The sequence below is a fragment of the Amblyraja radiata genome, chromosome 8 (genome assembly GCF_010909765.2).
Source record: "Amblyraja radiata isolate CabotCenter1 chromosome 8, sAmbRad1.1.pri, whole genome shotgun sequence".
In the NCBI taxonomy this organism is placed as follows: domain Eukaryota; kingdom Metazoa; phylum Chordata; class Chondrichthyes; order Rajiformes; family Rajidae; genus Amblyraja; species Amblyraja radiata.
This window is the reverse complement of record NC_045963.1, coordinates 62042269-62064775: the sequence shown is the minus strand read 5'-3', so window position 1 is coordinate 62064775 and position 22507 is coordinate 62042269. Positions and strand designations below refer to the sequence as shown.

Below are 22507 nucleotides of genomic sequence, written 5' to 3'. Positions count from 1 at the left end.
TAGGCCCGACTATGGGTGGAAAAGGGGATGGGGACTGGACTTTGTGCCTTCCCTCACAGTGGGAACCATTGTGGGGGGATGTTTTTATGTTTATTGTTAAATTCTTTAATGTTGTGTCTTATCTTTATCTGTGTGCTGCATGGCAAGTCAAATTTCACTACACCAATTGGTGTATGTGATAATAAATGTCCTTTGTATCCTTGTATCCTTTGTATCCACTACCTCCAATTCCAACCCTTGTGACCAGCAACCTTCCCGGTAAAGAAATTTGTCTGAATATACGTCCTTCACTTTCAGTCACAAACCTGTCGGAACCCTTTCCCTCTATTAACTGTTGTTGTTTCAGGTCTTTCTGATTTTCCTCTTATCCTTCCCAGTCACTCCTGAGAACTTGGGCTCTCCGCCCGACAAGGTCCCAACAGCTCCAGCGGCTTCCTTCTACAGTCAATGGTAGCTTGGCGGCTGGTGGCCTTGTCTCTGAGCCAACGGTACTACCAGCTGCACAACCAGGCTGTGGATTGCAGCCCCGGAGACCAGCACATAGCCTATGCTGCTCTTTATTGTCCACCAGTGGCCTGGAGGTGCAGTGGGTAGCACTGTTGGCTCATATCTCTAAGGCTCTGGGTTTGACCATGACCTTGGGTGTTGTCTATGTGGAGCCTGTGTGGGTTTCTTCCTACATGGTAAATGACCACTTATTGTGATGTGACAAAGGAATCAAAGGGGAATGTGAGAGACTTTGGAGTCATGGGGAAATATAGAGACAGGGAATGGGACTGATGGGAAGTTACATTGTGACGTAAATGATGCATTTACCTGAGCCCATTCCCAGCACGTCAGAGATCTGACAACCATGTTTGAAGGTGATGGCAGGATTTCTCACAGCTCATTTTCAAGTTTAGTTTAGAGACACAGCTTGGAACAGGCCCTTCGACCCACCGAGTTCACGCCGACCAGCGATCCCTGCACATTAACACTATCCTGCACAACACACGAGGGACAATTTACAATTATACCAAGCCAATTAACGTACAAACCTGTACGTCATTGGAGTGTGGATGGAAACCGGAGATACTGGGGACAACCCACGCAGGTGACAGGGAGAACGTACAAACTCGATACAGACAGCACCCGTAATCAGGATTGAACCCGGGTCTCGGGTGCTGCAAGGCAGAAACTCTACTGCCACGCCACTATGCCACCGCAAGTTTGAACTGACACCTCTGTGGCAGATGCATTTCGAATTTGCTGTCTGTGGGACTATGCCGTGCATATACTGGCTGCTGCCTTCTACATAAACGGCAGTGAAGTCTTCCTTTATCTTTCAGTAATGGGCTGTTGGTAGCCTGCACCAGTGTAACAAGTGGGCCACTGACAGTGAGCAGTATGGGTGGAGCAGAGGCGAAAGAAAGTTTGAGCAACCCAGTTTATCGCCAGAAATCCAACAGGAATTTCTTCATACTGTGGCTACAAAAGCAAGTCAAGGGCTGCATATATCCTGTAGTGAGTGACCTACCCCCTGACGCCAAGGTTTTCCACAAGTCGGAGACTGGTGAGGTGCTTGCGACTGCACTTGTCTGGATGCTTGTTAGAAGGCTCAACACCATCCAGGACAAAACAGATTGCTGGAATGGGACTCCATCCACACCCTAAACACAAAATGCTAGAGTAACTCAACGGGTCAGGCAACACCTCTGGAGAAAATGGTTAGGTGACGTTTCGGGTCGGGACCCTTCCGACTGACTGCAGAATTTCATTGTCATCATTAATTCCCCCTACCCACCCCTCTTTTGTGTAATAATAATAATAATAATAATAACTTTATTTATAAAGCACTTTAAACAACTGCAGTTGCCACAAAGTGCTGTACATGAGAACTCATGAACAAAAAGCTATTACAAACAATTAAAAACCATTAAAAACCGTAAAACGAAGGACTATAAAAACACACTAAAAATTAAAAGACATTAAAAGCACTAAAAACACTACTTTCCTGTTTTTGCCACCAAAGTGGATAACCTCACATTTATCCACATTATACTGCATCTGCCATGCATTTGCCCACTCACTCAGCCTATCCAAGTCACCTTGCAGCCTCCTAGCATCCTCCTCACAGCTAACCCTGCCCCCCAAGATAAAGATAAAATGTATCTTATTTGGAGGAGAGAAGGGATGAAAAGGGACCTAGCTAAGATAGAAACATAGAGCCCTTCGAGCCAGCACCACCACTCAATATGAACATGGCTGATCATCGAAAATCAGTACCCCGTTTTGTGCTTTTTTTTCAAGAACCATTACCTGCAGGTTCAAGAACAGCTTCTTTCCATCATTTGTTAGGTTCTTGAACCACCCTGACCACAAACCTATCTTAGCACCGAACTACTATGGACTTTACACTCTAACCTTGCACTATATACTTTGACTTACACTATCTTTATCAGATTTACCGAGAATAAACTTAATTTATTATATATTTATTTGTTGTATTATGTTTAATGTGCTTGAAAAGATGCAGCAAGTAAGAATTTCATTGTTATATGACAATTAAACACCCTCGACTCTTGCCTGAAGGTAATTCATAGCTGCCCTTTACCCTACCAGCCCTCACGTCTTTGCGATGTGGGAAGAAACACGAGCAGTCACAGGGAGAACATGCAAACTCCGCACAGGCAGTATCGGGAGCCGGGTTTGAAGCTGGTGTCTGCACTCGCTAAGCCACTCTGCTGTCTCTGTCAAAGGCATCATGTCAACTGGAATAGTTGATCTACATCTTGTTGGCTTGTGAAAGCCGAGTATGACTTGTCATGGCAACTCTGCCGTGGAATAAAAGCATCTCCATTAACCTCTCCCTTTCTCTTGTCAGCTGGTAGCTCAGAGGTGACGATCACAAATGGACACAGCAAACATGCCATACCCATCAGAATCCAAGCGTCGGAGGGGAGCACGTTGGAAGCTGGCTCGACAGACACCACTCTGCCGCAGGAAATGGGTAATGCTGAAACCATTAGATCGATACATGATTTTGAATCCTTCAGTGGGGTTGTTGTCCCTCTGTTAGAGGGTGGATCGGTTTCCGATTCACATCTCCCGTCTGAGCTGTGAAAAACTGATAACAAAGAGGACCCAGCAGGGGCCACCGAGAACAAAGGGGGGAGGGGGGTGGGGGTGACCCAGCGGGGCCGCCAAGAACGATGGGGTGGGGGATCCAGTGGGGGGCCACCTTCTGCACAAGAGGCAGCAGGTCTAGTTCGCCGCTGTGAGATAAGTCTGTTCAATGAAGATAAGTCTGTTCAATGAACTTTATATAACTTTGTCGGCTCCAAAAACGCGGCGACTTGTGTATTGCCTAGGTAAGGTCTGCTGTATGATTTCACCTGGTTTGTATGCAAAACAAAGCATTTCCTTGCACATAGGTACATGTGACAATAATTGAATCTAGGGCTTCTCTTTCATTCCAGCCAACACAGCTCAGCTGGAGTGATTTGAGTTCTGGGTTTTATATCTCGAGCAGAACCTGGTGTTACTGCAGAGCATCAGTGAGAACAAGGACAGTGTATTTTGAGACGTGGTCACTCCATAGAAGGCAGAAAGGGGAATGTGTGTTCGCTAGGCAGAGCAGAAGGGGTGAACAAGCCCTGATGCTCTTTCCTGTATTTCATGTTGTCTAACTGTACACTGGAGAGGATGATGCCCCTCAGCCAAAATTATATCCACTGTACAATGATTGCCCCGGCAGGGATATGATGGAGCATAGAAGATAAGGCAGCATGTTCCCAATGTCAACAATGTCACTGACTGGCTCCGGAACGTTCTGAGGTTGAGGTAGAAGAAAGCAGCCAGATTACAGGGAGCTGGCATGGGGATGGGGAGCTGGATGGAATTCTTAAGAGTAGGATCTCAAAGCCGTTTCCAGAATATTCCCAGTGCCATGAAGTTGGACAACAGAGGTAGGAGGAAAGGAGATTCTGAGTGAAAGAGTTTGAAACGGCAATGGAGAAGTTGAGAGAGAAGACAAAAAGGTGTAAATGATTATGTGCATGAGACGTTTTCAGACTCCTGTACCTTCTTCCTGATGGTAGGAGTGGAATGAGGGCCTGAAATGTGGTGCGGGTCCTTGATGATGCTGGCCGCCATTTTGAGGCAGCGCCTCCTCCAGATCCCTTCAATGGTGGGGAGGTCAGTGTCCACCATTTTTTGTAATCTCCTTCGCTCTTGGGCGTTCAAGTGGCCAAACCAGGCTGTAATGCAACCAGTCAATATGCTCTCTACTGTACATTTGTAGAAGTTCAAGAGAGTATTCGTCGACATACCAAATCTCCTCAATCTTCTTAGAAAGTAGAGACATTGAGGGGCTAAGAGTGTTTGATCTGTGGAAGCTTCATGGATTTCATCTAGATGGCATAACCAATATTCTCACAAGAAATGAATGAAAATGAAAGCATTACAAGTGCTGGAAATCGGAAATAAACACATTAAACCTTGTAAGTACTCAGCAGCTTCTATGAAGGGGGGAAACAGAGTTAATATTTCAGCTTGATCAAACTTCATAGGAAGCATTGACTCTCCAGTTCTGGTGAAGGGTCATCAACCTAAAACATTAACTCTGCTCCTCCCTCCACAGGTGCTGCCTGACCTGCTGAGAGTTTGCAGCATTTTAAAAAATCTTGAGAGGCAGGTTGACAAACACAAGAGGATACAAACAAATTAGGCAGTGGCCTCAAAATTTGAGGACAGCGGGGAGTGTCAGAGTTGGTTACACAAGATACCGGAATGGCTGGGAAGCACTCAAGATTAGATAAAAGAAGGGTCTCAACCCGAAATGCCACCCATTCCTTCTCTCCAGAGATGCTGCCTGTCCCACTCAGTTACTCCAGCATTTTGTGTCTATCTTAGATAAGACAAAAACAGGATAGCGAATGAGGGCTTAAGATACCAAACAAGTATAGAAGGATCATGGGGTAAAATGAAAAGAAAATGAGGAAGATGAAGAGGGTGCATGAAAAAAAACATGAATAAAATTATGGAAACACTACAGGGGAGATTGCAAATGCTAGAATCTTGAGTCAATAAGGTTCTTGAGGAACTGGAGGAACTCAGCGGGTCAAGCAGCATCTATGGAGGGAGATGGTAGGTGATGTTTCAGGTTGGGACCCTTCAGTGTTTTATGGCTAAAGATCAGGAAGGTAACCAAGGAAGGAGCAGGTCCTCTTAGAGATTAAATTGGAACTCAAAAAATAAACTGCACATGTGGAAAATGTAAAACAAAAGCAAAAAATGCTGGAAATATGCAGCAGGTCAGGCAGCAGTTATGGAAAGAAAAGCAGAAAACATATTTGTGCGGACCTTGTCTTGGGAAACGAACGTGGCCAGGTAACTGGTGTTTCTGTGGGAGACAATGGAAACTATGAAATTCTATGGAAACAATAATCTCGCCTCTAAGTTTTACGGTAGCTATGAATAAAGAAAAGTTTGGACCTTGGGAGAAGTCCTAAATTGGGATATGACAGATTACAATATTATTAGTCAGGAGCGAGGGAGAGAATAAATTGGGAACAGCTGTTATTGGTTAAGTGCATATCTGACGTGGGAGTCATTTAAAGACCAATTGACCAGGGTTCAGGAAGGGTACGTTCTGGTAAAGTGTAGGGAAGCAGCTGTCAGCGTGGGTTCATCCACGACAGGTCATGTCTTACAAACTTGACTGAATTTATTGAGGAGGAGACAAAGGTGTTTGATGAGGGTAGGGGAGTGGATGTTGCCTACTTGGACTTCTATAGACAAAATTCCTCAGGGTAGGCTGGTCCAGAAGGTGAGATGCTTGGGATCCACAGTGACTTGGTTCAGAACTGGCTTACGCATAGAAGACAGGGGGCAGTGGAAGTGGTGGAGCTCTGTGACCAGTGGTGTTCTGCATGGGTTCAGTGTTGAGACCTCCATTGTTTGAGATACATATAAATGACTTGGACATAAATGTAGATGGGTGGGTTCATAAATTTGCAGAAAGAATGGAAAATGTTGTTGGTGTGGATAATGAGGAAGGCTGTTAAAGGTTACAGTGGGATATAAATCAGTTACAGAAATGAGCGAAGAAATAGCAGATGAAATTTAATCAAGGAAAGTGTGAGGCGCTGCACTTTGAGAGGCTAAATGTAAGGGAATAGTATATATTTAATGGCAAGACCCTTAACCAATGTTGATATACAGAGGTATCTTCGAGTCCAAGCCCATAGCTCCCTGAAAGTGGCAACATACTAGACACAGTGGCAAAGAAGGCAGAAAGTATGCTTGCCTTCATGAGTTGAGTATGAGTATAGAAGTCATCCCGACCCCTCAGTTCCGGTCGTCGACCCCCAAGCACGGGGTGGTGCATTTCATATCAACTACCGGCCTACCCCTCCATGCAAGAGCACGGCGATTGCCGCTTGCAACATGATAAAACATTGGTTGGACCACATTTGGTGTTCTGGAAGACTGGAGGGTGATTAATGTTGTACAGTTATTTAAGAAATGCACCAAGGACAAACCAGAGCACCACAGGCTGGTGAGCTTGACATTGTTGGTGAGTAAAATACTGGAGAGGTTTCTGAGGGACAACATTTACCAGCATTTAAAAAACATGAACTGATTGGGGATAGTCAGCACAGCTTTATGAGTAGGAAATCGTCTCTTAAATCTGTTTGAAGAGGTAACCAAGAGGAGTGATGAAGGCAGGGTGTGGACATTGTTTACTTGGACTTTGGCAAGGCCTTTGACAAGGGCATGGGAAGTAGTCTGGAAGGCTAGATTGCATGGGATCCAGAGAGCGCAAGCTGATGAGATTAGCTTGACAGTAGGAAGCAGAGGGTGATGGTGAAAGGTTGATTTTCGGACTGAAGTTGTGTGCCATAGGGATTGCGGGGGTTGGTTGTCATTTGTATAAACGATTTGGATGAGAATGTAAAAGGCATGGTTTGTGTGTTTGCAGATGACATGAAAATAGATGGTATTGTAGACATTTAAAAAAAATTATAGTGGGATATTGATCAGCTGGGCACATGACGGAGGAATGGCAAATGGTGTTAAATTCAGATATGTGCAAGGTATTGCATTTTGGGAAGTCAAACCAGGATAGAAATGTGTAGTGAACAGTAGACCCCTAGGGACTAGGGAGGGACCGAGGAGTACAGGTACTCTGTTCTCTGTCGTGTACATGGATTGAGCTACAAAGTGGTTGATCAGGTACAATAACAACATTTAAACGACGTTTAGATAGGAAAAATGGAAAGAGTTATAGGGAAGGTGTAGGGAGGAACTGCAGATGCTGGTTATGCACTGATGATTGACACAAAATGCTGGAGTAGCTCAACGGGACAGACAGTATTTCTGGAGAGAAGGAATGGGTGACATTTCAGATCGAGACCCTTCTTCAGATGGTCTGAAGAAAGGTCTCGACCCAAAATGTCACCATTCCTTCTCTCCAGAGATGCTGCCTGCCCTGCTGAGTTACCCAAACATTTTGTGTCTGTCTTAAGAGTTAGAGGGATATGGGTCAAACCTGGGGAAACAGAAGCAACTTAGATAATCATCTTGGGTCAGCATGGATGTGTTGAGGTGAATGGCCTTTTTCCATGCTGTTTGATTCTATGTCTCTAAATGAAGGCTGTGTGCTAAATGTTAGAGAATGAGATTGGTATAGAAGGGTGCATGATGACCAAATGGCTTGTTGCCCTCACCACCACCTGTTGCAGTATTGTGTGTACAAAGGGGGCCGGAATCAGTGCCTCTCACCCTCCACACACTGATGGCGGAGTGGCGGCTGCTACGTGCAGCTCACTCACGTGCCGTGAGTAATTACTCAGGGTAGGCAGTCAGTCGTCTTTAAACCGCGCATGCTCAGATTGTTCTCTCCGTAAGCTGTCAATCGACTTTTATAAAGTCTTCAAAAGCCAAATCTCTTAATAAAGTACCGTATTTCCCGGCAACTGTAACTTGCCAGTAACTCACTCACTTACCGCTCTGGGTGCGGAGCCACCGCATTGTGACCGGGGAGGGAAGCAGCTCGGGTGGCTGCAAGCGGCCTCGGGACCAGACAGCGGAATTGGACGCCACCTTAGCGACTTCTGCCGGCCCGCTCACCTCTGGCACTGCTCTCCGTCTGAACATCTCTCACCTGCCGCTCGCCGGCTTCGCTCTTGTCAGCCGCTTCCCGCAATTCCTTAAATTCCGACAGCTGAGTAAATTGGTCCCTTGACCGCGTTGTCAGAATTTAAGAATTTCCCACACGCTGTGAAAGGAACTCTTCCCCCCCCCCAGCGGTGCTATCCTTTTACAGCTGCTTCCCATCAGCTGCCAGCAATGAGGGATAGACTTGGCTATCCCACAGTACAACAACATCGTTCTTGATGTTGCTGTACTGACAGCTAGCCAAGTCTATCTTTCTTGGCTAACAACATTCTTACTTCGGCTTCCAAGACACATGTAAATTTTCGTGCCTTATTTCTGGGTAGAAAATAGCGGCTTCATTGCCGGGAAATACGGTATTTAAAAACATATAGCACCAAGAAATTTACTTACAACATCATTTGTACACGAATTCCTTTCTTCTCTCTTTGTTTCTTAAGATACTCTTAAGATAATGGCAATCCATGTTTGAAAATCCCGCCAAGAAACTTGCGCTGCGCTGCGCATGTGCAGTACTGCAAAGGCAGAATTTCTGCAGCCTTCAGTACCCAGGAAATTGACGGCTTGAAGCAGCGTCGTTGGCACGTCAGCTGCACAGACCTTCGCGTGTTACATGTACTGCGGATGAAACACACGGAGAATTATACCTACGTAAGAGATCGATCTCTTAGGTAGGCATTTGTCTCCCATGCCTTTACTATTTATATTTAATAATTACCATTTTATTATTTTAGTCAGGATAGGCAGTGCCTACCTTGCCTACCCTGACGGCACGTGCCTGTTGCAGGTCCTCCTGGGCAGGGAGCTTACAGCCTTGGTCCACGTGACTTGTCACCGATCGACGTGTTAACCTCCTTCTCATCTCGCAGGAACGTCTGACCAGAGCCCTCCTCATAAAGATCCGTCCCCTCAGGGAGAATCGCAAGGCTCGTTGACGGACGGCCATCTTGACCCCACCACTGTCGGTGCTGCTCAGAGCAATGACTTTGGAAAGACAACTCAACCTGCCGTGCTCTCGAAACCAACGAACAGGAGCTCAAACGTTGAGCGTAAGTTGACCTGCTCTGCTAATGTCAATTTAATCTGACTCCTCGCTGGTGGTTCAAGACCAGTGGGATTGGCCATCTTATTCTTCACAAACAGAAGAGAATGTGGAAAGAGAAGCTTTTCATTTACTCATGGGCATCATGGCAAGACCACCATTTTATAAGGTCATTCCTTAGACTCCTACGCTCCTTATAAATCAAGCCCTCGAGTCCTAGTGAATGGCAGGGTGACCAGAACTACATGCAATGAATTGTAACAATCCTGGTTGGTAGTCAAATCCCAGCCTATTTGCTAATAACCTTCAGGGAATGAGATGTGTTAGCTATGTGACGTCACCATCACAACAATTCAGTAAGGTCAATAAAATGGCAGGTAAAATTGCCCAGTGTGATCTTTAATGGTGCCAAAAGATTTGAAGTAGGGAATGCCCATTTAAGATGGAGATCAGGAGAAACATCTTGTTAATGGTGACCCCAGGATGTTGATGTGGTGATTCAGTGATGACAATGCTATTGAATGTTCAGGTATTGTCACAGTTAGTAAATGCATGACATATTTGTGGCTTGAATGTTATGTATATCACTTGCCTGAATTGTTATGCAGAACCTGCTGCTTACAGGCATGGGCTGCTTCATTTGCTGAGGATATGTGATGTTGTGAATGTTGAATGTTGTGTAATCATCAGTGAACATCACTACTGATCTTATGATGGAAGGAAGGTCACTGATGGAGCAGCTGAAGATGGTTGGGTTTAAGACACTGTAGTGATGTCCAGGGGCTGTGATGAGTAAAACCATGAAAGCATGTGAGATAGTTGTTCTGCTGTGCTGGGCAGAATTTATTCAGGGAGATGTCGGCAGTTGAAGAATCCTGTTTTGTTCTTGTTTAGTCAGGGCATTGATCAGCATCCTTGAATACTGTCAGAATCTCTGGGGAACATTTGCCTGAGGTTTGTGCTCTTGTAACAATTGAAACTGCTGGAGAGAATTTCTGTTTGTAAAGGGAGTGCTCACAAGAAGTTCACCAGCATCTAAATAGCACAGAAACAGGCCGATTGTCCTTGCCAGCCATACTGGGCTAGTCCCATTTGTGTGAATTTGGACTATAGCCCTCTAGACCCTTCCTATCCATATATATATATCCAAATATCTTTAAAATATTGTAATTGTATCCGATTCTATAGCTTCCTCTGGCAGCCCATACAAGATACGGACAACCCTCTAAATAGAGGTTGCCCCTGATGTTCTTCTTAAATGTACTTCCTCATGCCCAGTGCAAGATGTGGAATTCACTATGCAATGGGATCCAGGAAAGGGCACTCTACACAGTGCGCAACAGGAACACTGCCACCCACCCACCCTGTGAACTCCACATTGAGAACGCAGAATTTCCTGATTTGTGCACAGGGAATGATACAGCATAGAATGAGGCTATTCGGACACAACAACTATGTTGGCTCTTTGAGAGAACTACCTAGAGTCACGTAACACAGTAATAGGCCTTTGGCCCACCATAAATTCATGTCATGGGAGCAGAATTAGGTTATTCGGCCCATCTACTCCACCTTGAATCAAGGCTGATCTATCTTTCCCTCTGAACCCCATTCTCCTACCGTCTCCCCATAACCGTTGATACCCTTATGCCCCTGTCCCACTTAGGAAACCTCTGGAGACTTTGCGCCCCACCCAAGGTTCCTGGAGGTTGCAGGTGGTTGCCGGAGGTTGCAGGTAGGGAGACTGACAAAAACCTCCGGGAACCGCCCGGAATCGTTGGGTGGGGTGCAAAGTCTCCAGAGGTTTCCGTTCAGGTTTCCTAAGTAGGACAGGGGCATTACTAATCAGGAATGTTCATGCCGACCCTCCTACTCATCTGTACTAATCCCATTTACCAGCACTTGGTCTCTAGAACTCTCTGCTTTATGATTCAAGTGCTCGTCTAGATAATTAAATAATGTCAGGGTCTCTGCCTCCAGCAACCCAACTCCTCAGGTAAAGTTCCAGATTCCAACACTCTCACAATGAAAAAAAACGTACCTCATATCTCTTCTGAACCGCTTATTGCTTACTCTAAAGTTTAGAGTCTAAACTATACCCACTGCATTGCACCACCTGTTTGGACATACCCCTCAAATGCTTTCGTACAGACCTCCAAATTTCTCTGTTTTAAATAGAAATCTACTTCTCCTTCAACAATCGGTTTAGGATGTCCCTCCAATGGTGATTTTATCACCCAATTCCTTTATTATTGCTGCCTCATTTTCTTGGAAATCAGTTCAAACATTGAAACGAGGTACCATCAAAGGAGGTACCATGCCATTGCGGCACGTTCTTTTGCCTAGAGTTAGACCGGAACCCATAACCTTCTGCTGAGCTGCAACTTCTCGGGTTCCATACTTATTGAAGGTATCCGCTTCTATAGATTATTTTTTTAATGACTTCCTTGTTAGATCCTCAAGTTGAGAGTCTGTGTGCTGGGCAATGTCCCACATTAACAACACAACCATTGTCGCTAACCTAATCCCACTTGCCATATGATTATAGAGTCATGGCGCGATACAGCACAGAAATAGGCATTTAGACCCATCTTGATGCCAACCAAGATGGTACACTGTGCTAATCCAATGTGTCTGCATTTGGCCCATCACCATCTAATGGGCCGTATATCTGTCCATATGGTCAGATATGTCTGTCCAAATGTCTTTTATGTCGTAATTTATCCGCTTCTATAGATTCTTTGGCTGGAGGGTGGCAAATGTTGTGCGTCTATTCAAGCAGGGCTGCAGGGAAAAGGCTGGGCACTTCAGACCAGTGAGCTTAACATCTGTGGTCGGAAAGTTACTAGAGAGTATTCTGAGGGATAGGATATATATGCATTTAGATGGACACGGGCTGATGAGGGATAGTCAACATGGTTTGTACATGGGAGATCGTAGCTCATGAATCTGATTGACATTTACGAGGATGTGACCAAAAGGTCGATGAGGGCAGAGCTGCAAACCTTGTATACATGGATTTCAGCAAGGCATTCGAGAAGGTTCGCACATGGTAGACTGCTCTGGAAGGTTAGATATCATGGAATTCAAGGAGAGATAGCTGAATGGATAAAAAATTGGCTTATTGGAAGGAAGCAGAGTGTGATGGGGAAGGTTGTTTCGTCACTGGGCCTGTGACTAGTGTTGTGCCTCAGGGTTCGATGCTGTGCCCATTGTTGTTTGTCATCTATATTAATGATTTGGATGGGAACAAACATGGCATGATTAGCATGTTTGCAGATGACACTAAAGTGGGTGGTATTGTAGGTAGTGAAGATGGTTTAAAAAAATTGCAGCTGGATCTTGATCGGTTGGGCAGGTGGGCTGAGGAATGGTTGATGGAATTTAAAACAGAGAAATATGAGGCTTTGCATTTTGGGAAGACTGACACGGGCAGGATTTACAATATGGGATGGTGTGTTCATAGGCCCTGAGCATAGTGTGTGTGCAGGTCCAGAGGATCACAAAGTCATTGCAAGTTGTTAGGCAAATTTAACTGCCCCTAGCATTGTCCTTAGCATGTAGATGGATGGTAGAATATGGTTGGAATTGATGGGGATGTGGTGTAAATATAATGGGATTCATGGAGGATTAGTGTAAATGTGTGGTTAATGGGCTGCATGGACTTGGTGGGGGCTGTAGGACACTTTTCTGTGCTATATCTGCTATGATTTTCTGACCACACAAGGGGAGGAAATCTCCTTGAACTTGCCCCTGATGCAGGAGGGGTCCTGGTTTGAGGAGGCCCCACGTCTACTCGCCGTCAGCGAGTGATTTTGTCGAATGTTTCATATGGATGTTTGGCCCTTGGCCAATCTGATTGCAGATACGTCCGTCCAGTCGGAAAAGCTCTCCAGCTCAGCATCAGCCCCTCCTCGACTTCAGCCCGCGACCAACACTACTCTTCCCCGGGATGCCTCCGCCTTCCCAGGCAGAGGGGACACGCTCAAGAAGTCTGCGAGACATCCCGATTTCACTTCCCATCCTTCTTCCGTGCACCCCAGTCAAAGCTGCTCCTTTGGAGTGCTGGAAGACAGCTCTCTTTCTTCCTTTCTCTTCAATACCGAGGCTGAGACTGAAGGGTCCCAGGTAGTCTTTGCCCAGGATGTGGCACAGTCTAACAGCAAGCAAAAGGCAGATGCCCCTGCAGCTGTCTCCATCCAACCCTGCTTGATTAACGGCAAAACAGAATCATTCCATGAACAGGCAGAAATCAACCGGGAGGAACTAAAGAGGTAAGTTCATGACGTTTTTTTATTCTTGGTATTGATATTGGTTTACTATTGGCATGTGTACTGAGATACAATGAAGAATTTTGTTTTGTGTGCTATCCTTGAAAAAATATCATACATAAGCACAATCAAAACTGTGCATCAATAAGCGAATCAAAACAAAATAAAACAAAAATAAGCGAATCAAAACAAAACAAAACAAATAGTGCAAAGTGAAAGGAAACAGAGGGCAGAATATAATGTTACAGCGGAATTGCACATATCAACAAGTGCAAGGGCTACAATGAGGTAGATTGGGGGTGAGATGGGCTGAGAGTGATTGAGATCAGAAATAGAGGGGGAGGAGGAGCGGATGCTTTGGCAGATTCAGCGGGGAACTGGATGAATACATGACCGGCCAAAATTTTAGTGTGATGCAGAAACAGTAAGAGGTTGTATTGACTGTGACTGACATCTTGCGCAATCCATTGGGAGAGCTGCATTTTGGGAGGTCTGTTTGCCTAACAAACCACTGCACATATTCAGCTGGAGAATGATGGATCCATGGGCACTTTGCCAAACGCTTCTGCTGTACACTTCTATGTTATATAATGGAGGGATATCGATCAAGTGCAGACAGAGGTGATTAGTTTAGCTTGGCATCTTGATCGGCATGGACATTGTGGGCCGAAGGTCCTGTTACTGTGTTGTGCCCGAAAAGTTGTCTGTCCATTTCCCTTCACAGATGTTCTAAGTTCTGACCCCAAACCCAACATAGCTTTAATGAAGATAGACACAAAATGCTGGAGTAACTCAGCGGTCAGGCGACATCTCAGGAGAGAAGGAATAGGTTACATTTCGGGCCAAAACTCTTCTTCAGATTAAGAGTCAGGGCAGAGGGAAACTAGAAGTTGAAAAGGTTCAGGACAATTCAGAGCTGGCTCCGATGGCCAAGGAGAGGTGGAGCCCACAATGGTCCATTGTTGGCTGTGGAAGAGGTGATAACAAAGGGATATTTGTGTGCAAACAGTGGAACTGGCAGGATGACTAGGGTGAGAGAGGGGCAGAGAAAGAGGGAATGTAGGCTTACTTGAAATTGGAGAAATCAACTTTAATTAGGTCATTGTTGCATTGGCGTTTGCGGGATTTTTTCACAGGATGACTGTCTTGTGTCTCATGGAAACAATGTGACAAGCTTTGGCAAGGACTGAAAAAGACAAGTAATCACAGTTCAACGAGCTAGGCAATGGCAACAAGGTTGAATGGCCTCCTCCTCCAGTGTTGGCCGATTACAAACAGGCACAGGAATCAATCTCTGAAACCATCTCTTCTCGTGGGAATCACGGAAACTGGCCCGCTCCTACCCTTTCTATTCAGTCCTAGGCATCTACTGGAGGCTCCAATCCACGCTGACTGGAGCAGGTCTCAGGGTGGCCTTCTTTCAGGGCAAGGACCAAAACATGTTCAAAGAAATCAGCTCCCTGTAATTTCTCCATAATATCTTTCATCCCACAACTATTTTCCTTCAATTACAGACAAGGGTCAATTACGAAAAAGGTTCTGACTGTCTACCCCATCTATGCCTCTCATAATTTGGGCTAATCCCCTGGAAAAAAAGTTAATTCCAGGTCACTCTTTACCCTGCCCAAGGTCCTAGCACCTGTATTTTTTAGTTGGCCAACCCAAAGGCCTAAAAGATGATGGGCTTCAATTGTGGATCAGACATGTGTTTAGGTTTCTTCTCCATCATATATTCCAGAAGGTTCTGTGATGTGACCTCTTCCAGCTTCCCAACCAACTCGCTCAGTGACACCAATAGATTAAAATATTTATAGAATGCCTCTCCAATATCTTTGATCTTATAATATCCTGGGCGTTACCTTTAATTACCAGGGTGAGCAGGGAATGAGAATTGCAGGTCCATTCTGTGATGCAAGAGGTTTATACCCAGGGACTGGTCAATTCCTGTGGCCACCAGGTACCTTCAAGAAATGAAGGTCTTGTTCTAGGGATCTGGGTCTAGTCCTGGGATGAGCAGGTAGATCCTGTGGGCACTAGTTCTATTCCAGCAGTGGCCACTGAGACCCTGTCACCCATCCTTACTGAATCTGCCCCTCGTGACTCTAACCTTCTACACCTACCTGCCTTCTGGATCGCTGTCAGCTTTGATGGCGACCCTAGGTATTATATGGCTTGAACTGGTGTGTGAGGTATTGGCAACAGTCCCATGTTGGCCTGGTGCCCTTGGCGGTGAGATTAACCTCGCCTGTGCTTGCATTGAATATACAGTTAATGGCAGGACTCTGAACCACATTGATGTGTAAAGGGATCTTGGAGTCCAAGTCCACAGCTCCCAAAAGTGGCAACACAAGTAGATAGAGTTGTTTTATTACGGTATGCTTGCCTTCAATTAGCGAGCCATTGAATGAGCCAGAAAGTCATGTTGCATCTTTATAAAACGTTGGATTAGGGCACAATTGGAGTATGCGTGTACTGTAGTTCTGGTCGCCTCATTACAGAAATGCTACGAAGGATTTGGAGAGAGTGCAGAGGAGGTCCATGGAATGTTGCCTTGTTTTCTTTGGAATTTTGGAGGTTGGGGAGTGATCTGATAGAGGTCCGTAAAATTATGAGAGAGATACCTGTAGATGGGGTAGACAGTCAGAACCATTTTCCATGGGCAATGTAAGTTTTTTCCACAGAGAGTGGAGAGTGCCTGGAACGCGCTGTGGGGTGGTGATGGAAGCAAATATGATAGTGTATTTTAAGAGGCTTTTATATAGGCACATGAATATGGAGGGATATGGATCATGTGCAGGCGCAACGGATTTGTTTAACTTGGCATCATGTTAGGCATGGACACTGTAGGCCGAAGGACCTGTTGCTATGTTGTACTGTTCTATGTTATATGAGCACCCCTTCCTTCCCTTGCCCTGCCTGACAGCTTCTGTTCCCTCCGTGCAGCAGTGTGATGGAAGCTGGGAGCAGCGAGAGGGTGGAGGTGGATGTTGGCAGGTTGAAGGAGAAAAGTCGGGTCCAGCTGGGAGCTGCCACGTCGGTGGTGGTGATTCCCAGCCAGGACACTCCCGAGTCGATGGGGAGCGACTCTGATTCCGACACGGTTCAGTACAAGAACGACTCCGATGAAGAAGACGATGAGGAATCGTTAAACAGTAAGGGCTCTGATCTCCCATTAACACCCCAAGTGCTTCTGACCATAAAGCAACTGGTCAGGGCCATTCAGCCCCCTCTTTCACCTGCTCCTTCATTTAGGTTTATCAGTGCCTTACCACCACCTAGACATTCTGGTCTCACTGCAGTTCTCTCCCATTACTCATCAAACTCAGGCGGAAGTTTTCTATTGATCGCTGATTTTAGCCCCAGCTCCCCAAGTAGAGGTCTGCCTCTGACCACATTAGTTCCAATTCCAAGGCTTTTATCTATTGTTCTGAAATCTCCCTCACTCAAATAATCAAAGGAAATACATCATCTCTCCTCACCAGTGGAGGCCAAGTCACTGGATGGATTTAAGAGAGAGTTAGATGGAGCCCTAGGGCCTAGTGGGATATGGGGAGAAGGCAGGCACGGGTTATTGATAGGGGACGATCAGCCATGATCACAATGAATGGCGGTGCTGGCCCGAAGTGCCGAATGGCCTCCTCCTGCACCGATTTTCTATGTTTCTATGTTAAACTCCACTGTTCAACGTGGAAAATAGGAGCAGTGCTTGGCCATTCAGCCCTTTAAGCCTGCTGCTTCATTCAGTACAATCAATGCTGATAGTCCATCTCAATACAAAAGCCTACTCACTCTCCATACACCTAGATACCTTCTACATCTCCTACCCCTTCTTAAATATATCCAGTGTCTTGGTCTCCACAGCCATCCTGTGGTAGAAATTCCACTGTTTCACCACCCTCTGGGTTAAGAAATTCCTCATCTCACTCCTAAATGTCGCACCCCATAAGCCTAGGCTGTGACTCTTCATTCCAGACTCTGAACACAGGGGAAATGTCCCTTCCACATCAGCCAGCTAAGCCCAGCCAGAATTTTGTAACTTCCAATAAGATCTCTGCTCATTTCTCTAAACTTGAGTGAAAACAGAGACAAGGCTCATTCTGGTCAGAGTGCAATACAGCAGGACAACAGGCTATCTGGCCCAAGATGACCATGCTGACCATCAAGCACTGTCTGAATGCCCCTGTTCTGGATTTTGCTGAGCACCTCAGATCCATCTCTCCCTCCATGCCCCCACCCTGCCTCCTCACATCACCCAGCCAATGTTTTCTCTGTTTTGAGACTGCGTCCCCACCCACCCTCTATCTCATTTTTTAACCCCAGGTTTCTGATTTTTTTTAACCCCCCTCTGTAAACTAAACTAAACTAAACTCTCTGTACCCCCCCCCCCCCCCCCCCCCCCCCGCACCCTGCTAGGTGCCCTGGCCAACAAGATCCGACGGAGAGACACGCTGGCAAACAAGCTCAGGAACCGGCCGACCAAACAGGAGCTGGAAGACAAGAACATCCTGCCTCGAAAGTCCAGTGAGGAGTGGACGGAGCTGAGGCAGCAAATCGGCAACAAGCTCATCAGGTAGGACACCCCGCTGACTGATGCACTCTGTCACAGTAAAATAAGGGAGCACTGTTCACCTCCAGGTTGACCTGCAGCAGCTAACTTCAACTGTTGAAGGCACGGTCATGGTTCAAAGACCTCGAATGGGTTGGGGAATTAATCTGGTACATCTGCGAAGGGCAGCATGGTAGCGCAGCAGTAGAGGTGCTGCCTTTCTGCACCAGCGGCCCGGGTTGGTTTGATCCTTGCTATGGGTGCTGTCTGTATGGAGTTTGTACATGCTGCTCATGATGTTGGTAGACAAAAAATGCTGGAGTAACTCAGTGGGTCAGGCAGCATCTCTGGAGAGAAGGAATGGGTGAAGTTTCGTGTCGAGACCCTTCTTCAGGCAGCATCCTCTCTGCCCGCCACCTGCGTGGGTTTCCTCAGGGAGCTCTGGTTTCCTCACACACTCCATAGACGTACAGATTTGAAGGCAAATTGGCTTCGATAAAATTGTAAATTGTTACTAGTGTGTGTAGGAAAGTGTCAGTGTGCGGGGATCACTGGTTGAGGCAGACTTGATGGGCTGAAGGGCCTGTTTCCCTGCTGTATCTCTAAAAAACCTAAGAGTGTCTGTAAAGCATTCCTTGGCCTGACACTTTATTTTGTTTGAAAATATTTTAACACAGCATTTTTAAGCAGTTTTTGATATTCAGCGCTTTAATGGACTTTAATTTGCGAAGCTGTCATTGAAAATTCTGTACGCAGCTGCTACGTTTGTGGCTTTGATTCTCTGCGTAATGCCTGCCGGTGAGTCTGTTATTGTATAATGGTCACGGGTTGTAATGTTGAATTAAAAAGAGCCTTGTTGTTGCAATAACCCAGAATTTGTGGCTGCAACTCCCATAGTTTAATTCATCAATAATGTACAAACCCAAACCTTTCCCTTTCTCTTGGAAAATGTGTTGAATCTCACTCAGTCTGGCTTCTTTTGCCTGTCTGTGTACTGTACTGGGAGATTATTTCCAACCCTCTCCTGAAGAGAGGGCCTTGGTTTCACGTCTTGACGCGGTACCTCAGTAAATTCATCCGTCGAGTTAATTTGCTCTGATCCTTGTAGTGGCAGCTTCAACCCACAGCCCTCTGATGACGGAGCACAGTGCTACCTGAAAAAGAAAGGCTGCCTTTGTGTGAAGATTTTAACAAGGTGCCAAGCCTTTAGAAACGTCAAGGATTGATTAACTGCGAGCCGACATCATTTAATATATTCGCTGACATCCTGAAAACGTAATGCTTGGTATTATGTAAATGTGCATGAGGGAGAGAGAGTTTGGGAGATGACAGCATAACTGGCTCCATGTTATCACAGAGGCCTCATCAATGCCACTTGACATCCTTTTACAGGCAGCTTCCTGTCACCTGCCCACACATTCTGTCTGATTGCACAGCCCGCACTCTGATTGAAGTGATTCAGACGGTAGTAGAACAGTAAGTGGAACAGGCAGTTGGGTCAAACAGTTCCATCCCACGAGCCATTTCAGCACTTTCCTTTATACGTCCTGTAATCAGAGATGTAGGGACCCAGTGAGTGTTCACATGTAACTAGGTATTCCCATGGGCACTCAGTGATTCTGTGTGTCTGCCCATGTATAAAATACAAAAGAACAATAGGTCAGAGCAACGAATGGACCTTATTTGTCACATATACATGTTGGCCGGTGTGGGCAAGTTGTGCCGAAGGGCCTGTTTCTACACTATCACTCTATGATTCACCAAAGTAAAGTGGACAATCCACCCCATTTTCCTCTCCCCCTGCTTGGGCGCATGGATCAAGTTTATCCAGTCTCCTCTACATCCCCCTCTCTACCATCTCACTGAAAAATGGGTTTCAACCCAAAAGAAAAAGAAAAACTGCTGGAAGTCTGAAATGAAGTAACAAAAAACAATGAAAGTACTCAACCGGTCAGGCAGCATCTGAGGAGAGAGAAATAGAGTAATGTTTCAAATCCAAGACCCTTCTTTAGACCTGGGAAAAGTTGAGTCAAAGCGAGATTTGTGAGATGCATTGGAAGGCGGAGGGACGGAGAGAACGGAAGGTGTTTGCCAGGCTGGGGAAGGAGGGGTGGGGAGTAGATGACAGGGAGGGAGGAAATGGCTGAGGGCGGGTTGGGCGGGAATGGCAGTGGGAGGAGATAAGAGAGCAGGGGAGAGGTCAGGATCTTTGCTCTTCTGAATCATCTGACACAGAGGTGTTGATCAAAGTCCAGCCTTGATGCTGAATCTCTCTCGCTTCACCCATCACTTCAGTGCTCCTCTCTTCTGCCTAACAGGAGAGGGGAGAAGAGGAATGACTGCGGTGTGAGTGGTCCTTGATTATGTTGGCTGCATTCCTGAGGCAACATGATGTGTAGATGGAGTCAATGGGGGGAGGCTGGTTTGTGTGATGGACTTTACATTGATAGTAACAGACCTTCAAGTAGATTTTGCCTTCAGTGGCGACGCTGCAAATACCACTTCAGATGCAACTCCCAAGCAAATCTCCTGCTGAATCACTCCTCTTTCTTCCTCCAAACCAGTTTGGAGGAAGAAAGGAACTCAGATGCTGGTTTAAACTGAAGATAGACACAAAAAGCTGGAGTAATTCAGCAGGAGAGGCAGCATCTCTGGAGAGAAGGAATGGGTGACGTTTCAGATCGAGGCCCTTGTTCAGACTGGTGAGGGATAAGGCAAACGAGATATAGATGATGATATAGAAAGATAAAGAACATGAATGAAAGATGCAAAAAAGTAACAATGATAAAGGAAACAGGCAATTATTAGCTGTTTGTGGGTGAAAATGACAAGCTAGTGCAACGGGTGGGGGAGGGATAGAGAGAGAGGGAATGCCGGGGCTACCTGAAGTTTGAGAAATCAAACTCATACCACTGGGCTGTAAGCTGCCCAATCGAAATATGAGATGCTGTTCCTCCAATTTGCATTTAGCCTCACTCTGACAATGGAAGAGACCTTGGACAAAAAGGTCTGTGTGGGAATGAGAAAGAGAATTAAAGTGTTTAGCAACCAGGAGATCAGGTAGGGTTCAGGTGGACTAAGCAAAGGTGTTCAGCGAAATGATCGCCCAGGCGACTTTTGGTCTCGCCAATGTATAAGAGTCCACATCTTGAAGAAAGGATACAGTAAATGTGGTTGGAGGAGGTGCAAGTGAACCTCTGCCTAACCTGAAAGAACTGTCGGCAGGCACAGAAATCGCTATCAAAATATGGAAGGGCGCGCGCGCGCATGCACACACTCACACACACACACGCGAAGCTTCGGAGGCTCAATCCAGCGCTAAATGCAGCTCAACTCTGCCTGTCTGGCCGGGTTAACCTACAGCCCTGCCTGGACTGACGGGACACCAGCGCTGCTTCCGTTGGCTGTAAACCTGGGCCATATTTCCCGCAAGCCCAGGCAGGGCTGTAGTTTAACCTGGCGCGACAGGCAGAGTTGAGTTGGGTTTAGCTCTGCTTCTCTGCGCTGGCTGTGGGCCTGGGGGCACAGCTCCTGTCAGACTCCCGACGTCTCTGGCCACCCCCGGTCGTGGGGGGGGGCCCTCGGGTGGGGACGGGACAGCGCCGGAGAGCCTGGATCGATCCTGGCTGCGGATGAGGCGCAGGTCTGTGCCGAGAGTGTTTTTGGCACGTCTCCCTCGTCCAATCACCGCGCTGAATTATCATGTCCCGCCCCCATTGCCTGCTGACCGACGTCTCTCTCGTCCAATCGATCTTTCTCTCGCCCTCGAGCAGCAGTCCCACCCTCATTGTATCACAGAAAACGGAGATTTCACCCGGTTTTAAAATCCGGATTACAAAAAATGGGGGGGGGGGGTCGTCCCCCACCTCTCAAAACGGGGCGGGGACTGCCCCCCCCCCCCCCCCCCCCCCGGGATTTACGCCCCCGACTGTCAGGGTCCCTGGACAGTGTCGAGGGGAGAGGTATAGGGACAGGTTTTGCATCCTCTTCAGTTGCAGGGGAAGGTACCTGGGGAGGGGCTGGTTTGGGTGGGAAGGGTTGAGTTAACCAGGGTGTTGCGGAGGGAATGGTCTCTGCGGAAAGCAGAAAGGGGTGGAGACGGGAAGATGTGACCAGTGGTGGGATCCCGTTGGAGGTGGCAAAAATGTCGGAAGATTATGTTTTGTATGCGACGGCTAATGGGGTGAAAGGTAAGGACTAGGAGGACTCTGTCTCTGTTGTGACTAGGGTGAGGGGAGAGCAAGGGCAGAGCTATGGGGTACCAAGGATAAATGAGTGAGGGTCTCATGTATGATGGGAGAGGGGAACCTCCATTCCCTAAAGAATGAGGACACCTCGGATTGTTAATCATCACGGTAACATGAAATTCCGTGTCAGCATGCAGTTCACAGAGTAAACAATAGACAATACAGTGTACATAATAGTGGTTGTGGTGTGATCCGAAGTAGTGCGAAAAAAAATCTGACGGACAATAACGGAATAACCAAATGT

At 46.5% G+C, this 22507-nt stretch overlaps 1 protein-coding gene across 2 annotated transcripts in view; it reads left to right on the top strand.

Annotated features, from left to right (window-relative positions):
- The window catches only part of phactr2 (phosphatase and actin regulator 2), a 142099-nt gene that overhangs the window by 95621 nt on the left and 23971 nt on the right, over positions 1 to 22507 (top strand). For both annotated transcript variants that reach the window (XM_033026064.1, XM_033026063.1), the window contains 5 exons: positions 2864 to 2989; positions 9030 to 9209; positions 13065 to 13473; positions 16414 to 16622; positions 17884 to 18040. In XM_033026064.1, coding sequence (XP_032881955.1) covers positions 2864 to 2989; positions 9030 to 9209; positions 13065 to 13473; positions 16414 to 16622; positions 17884 to 18040 — 1081 coding nt within the window. The remainder of the gene's footprint in view (positions 1 to 2863; positions 2990 to 9029; positions 9210 to 13064; positions 13474 to 16413; positions 16623 to 17883; positions 18041 to 22507) is intronic.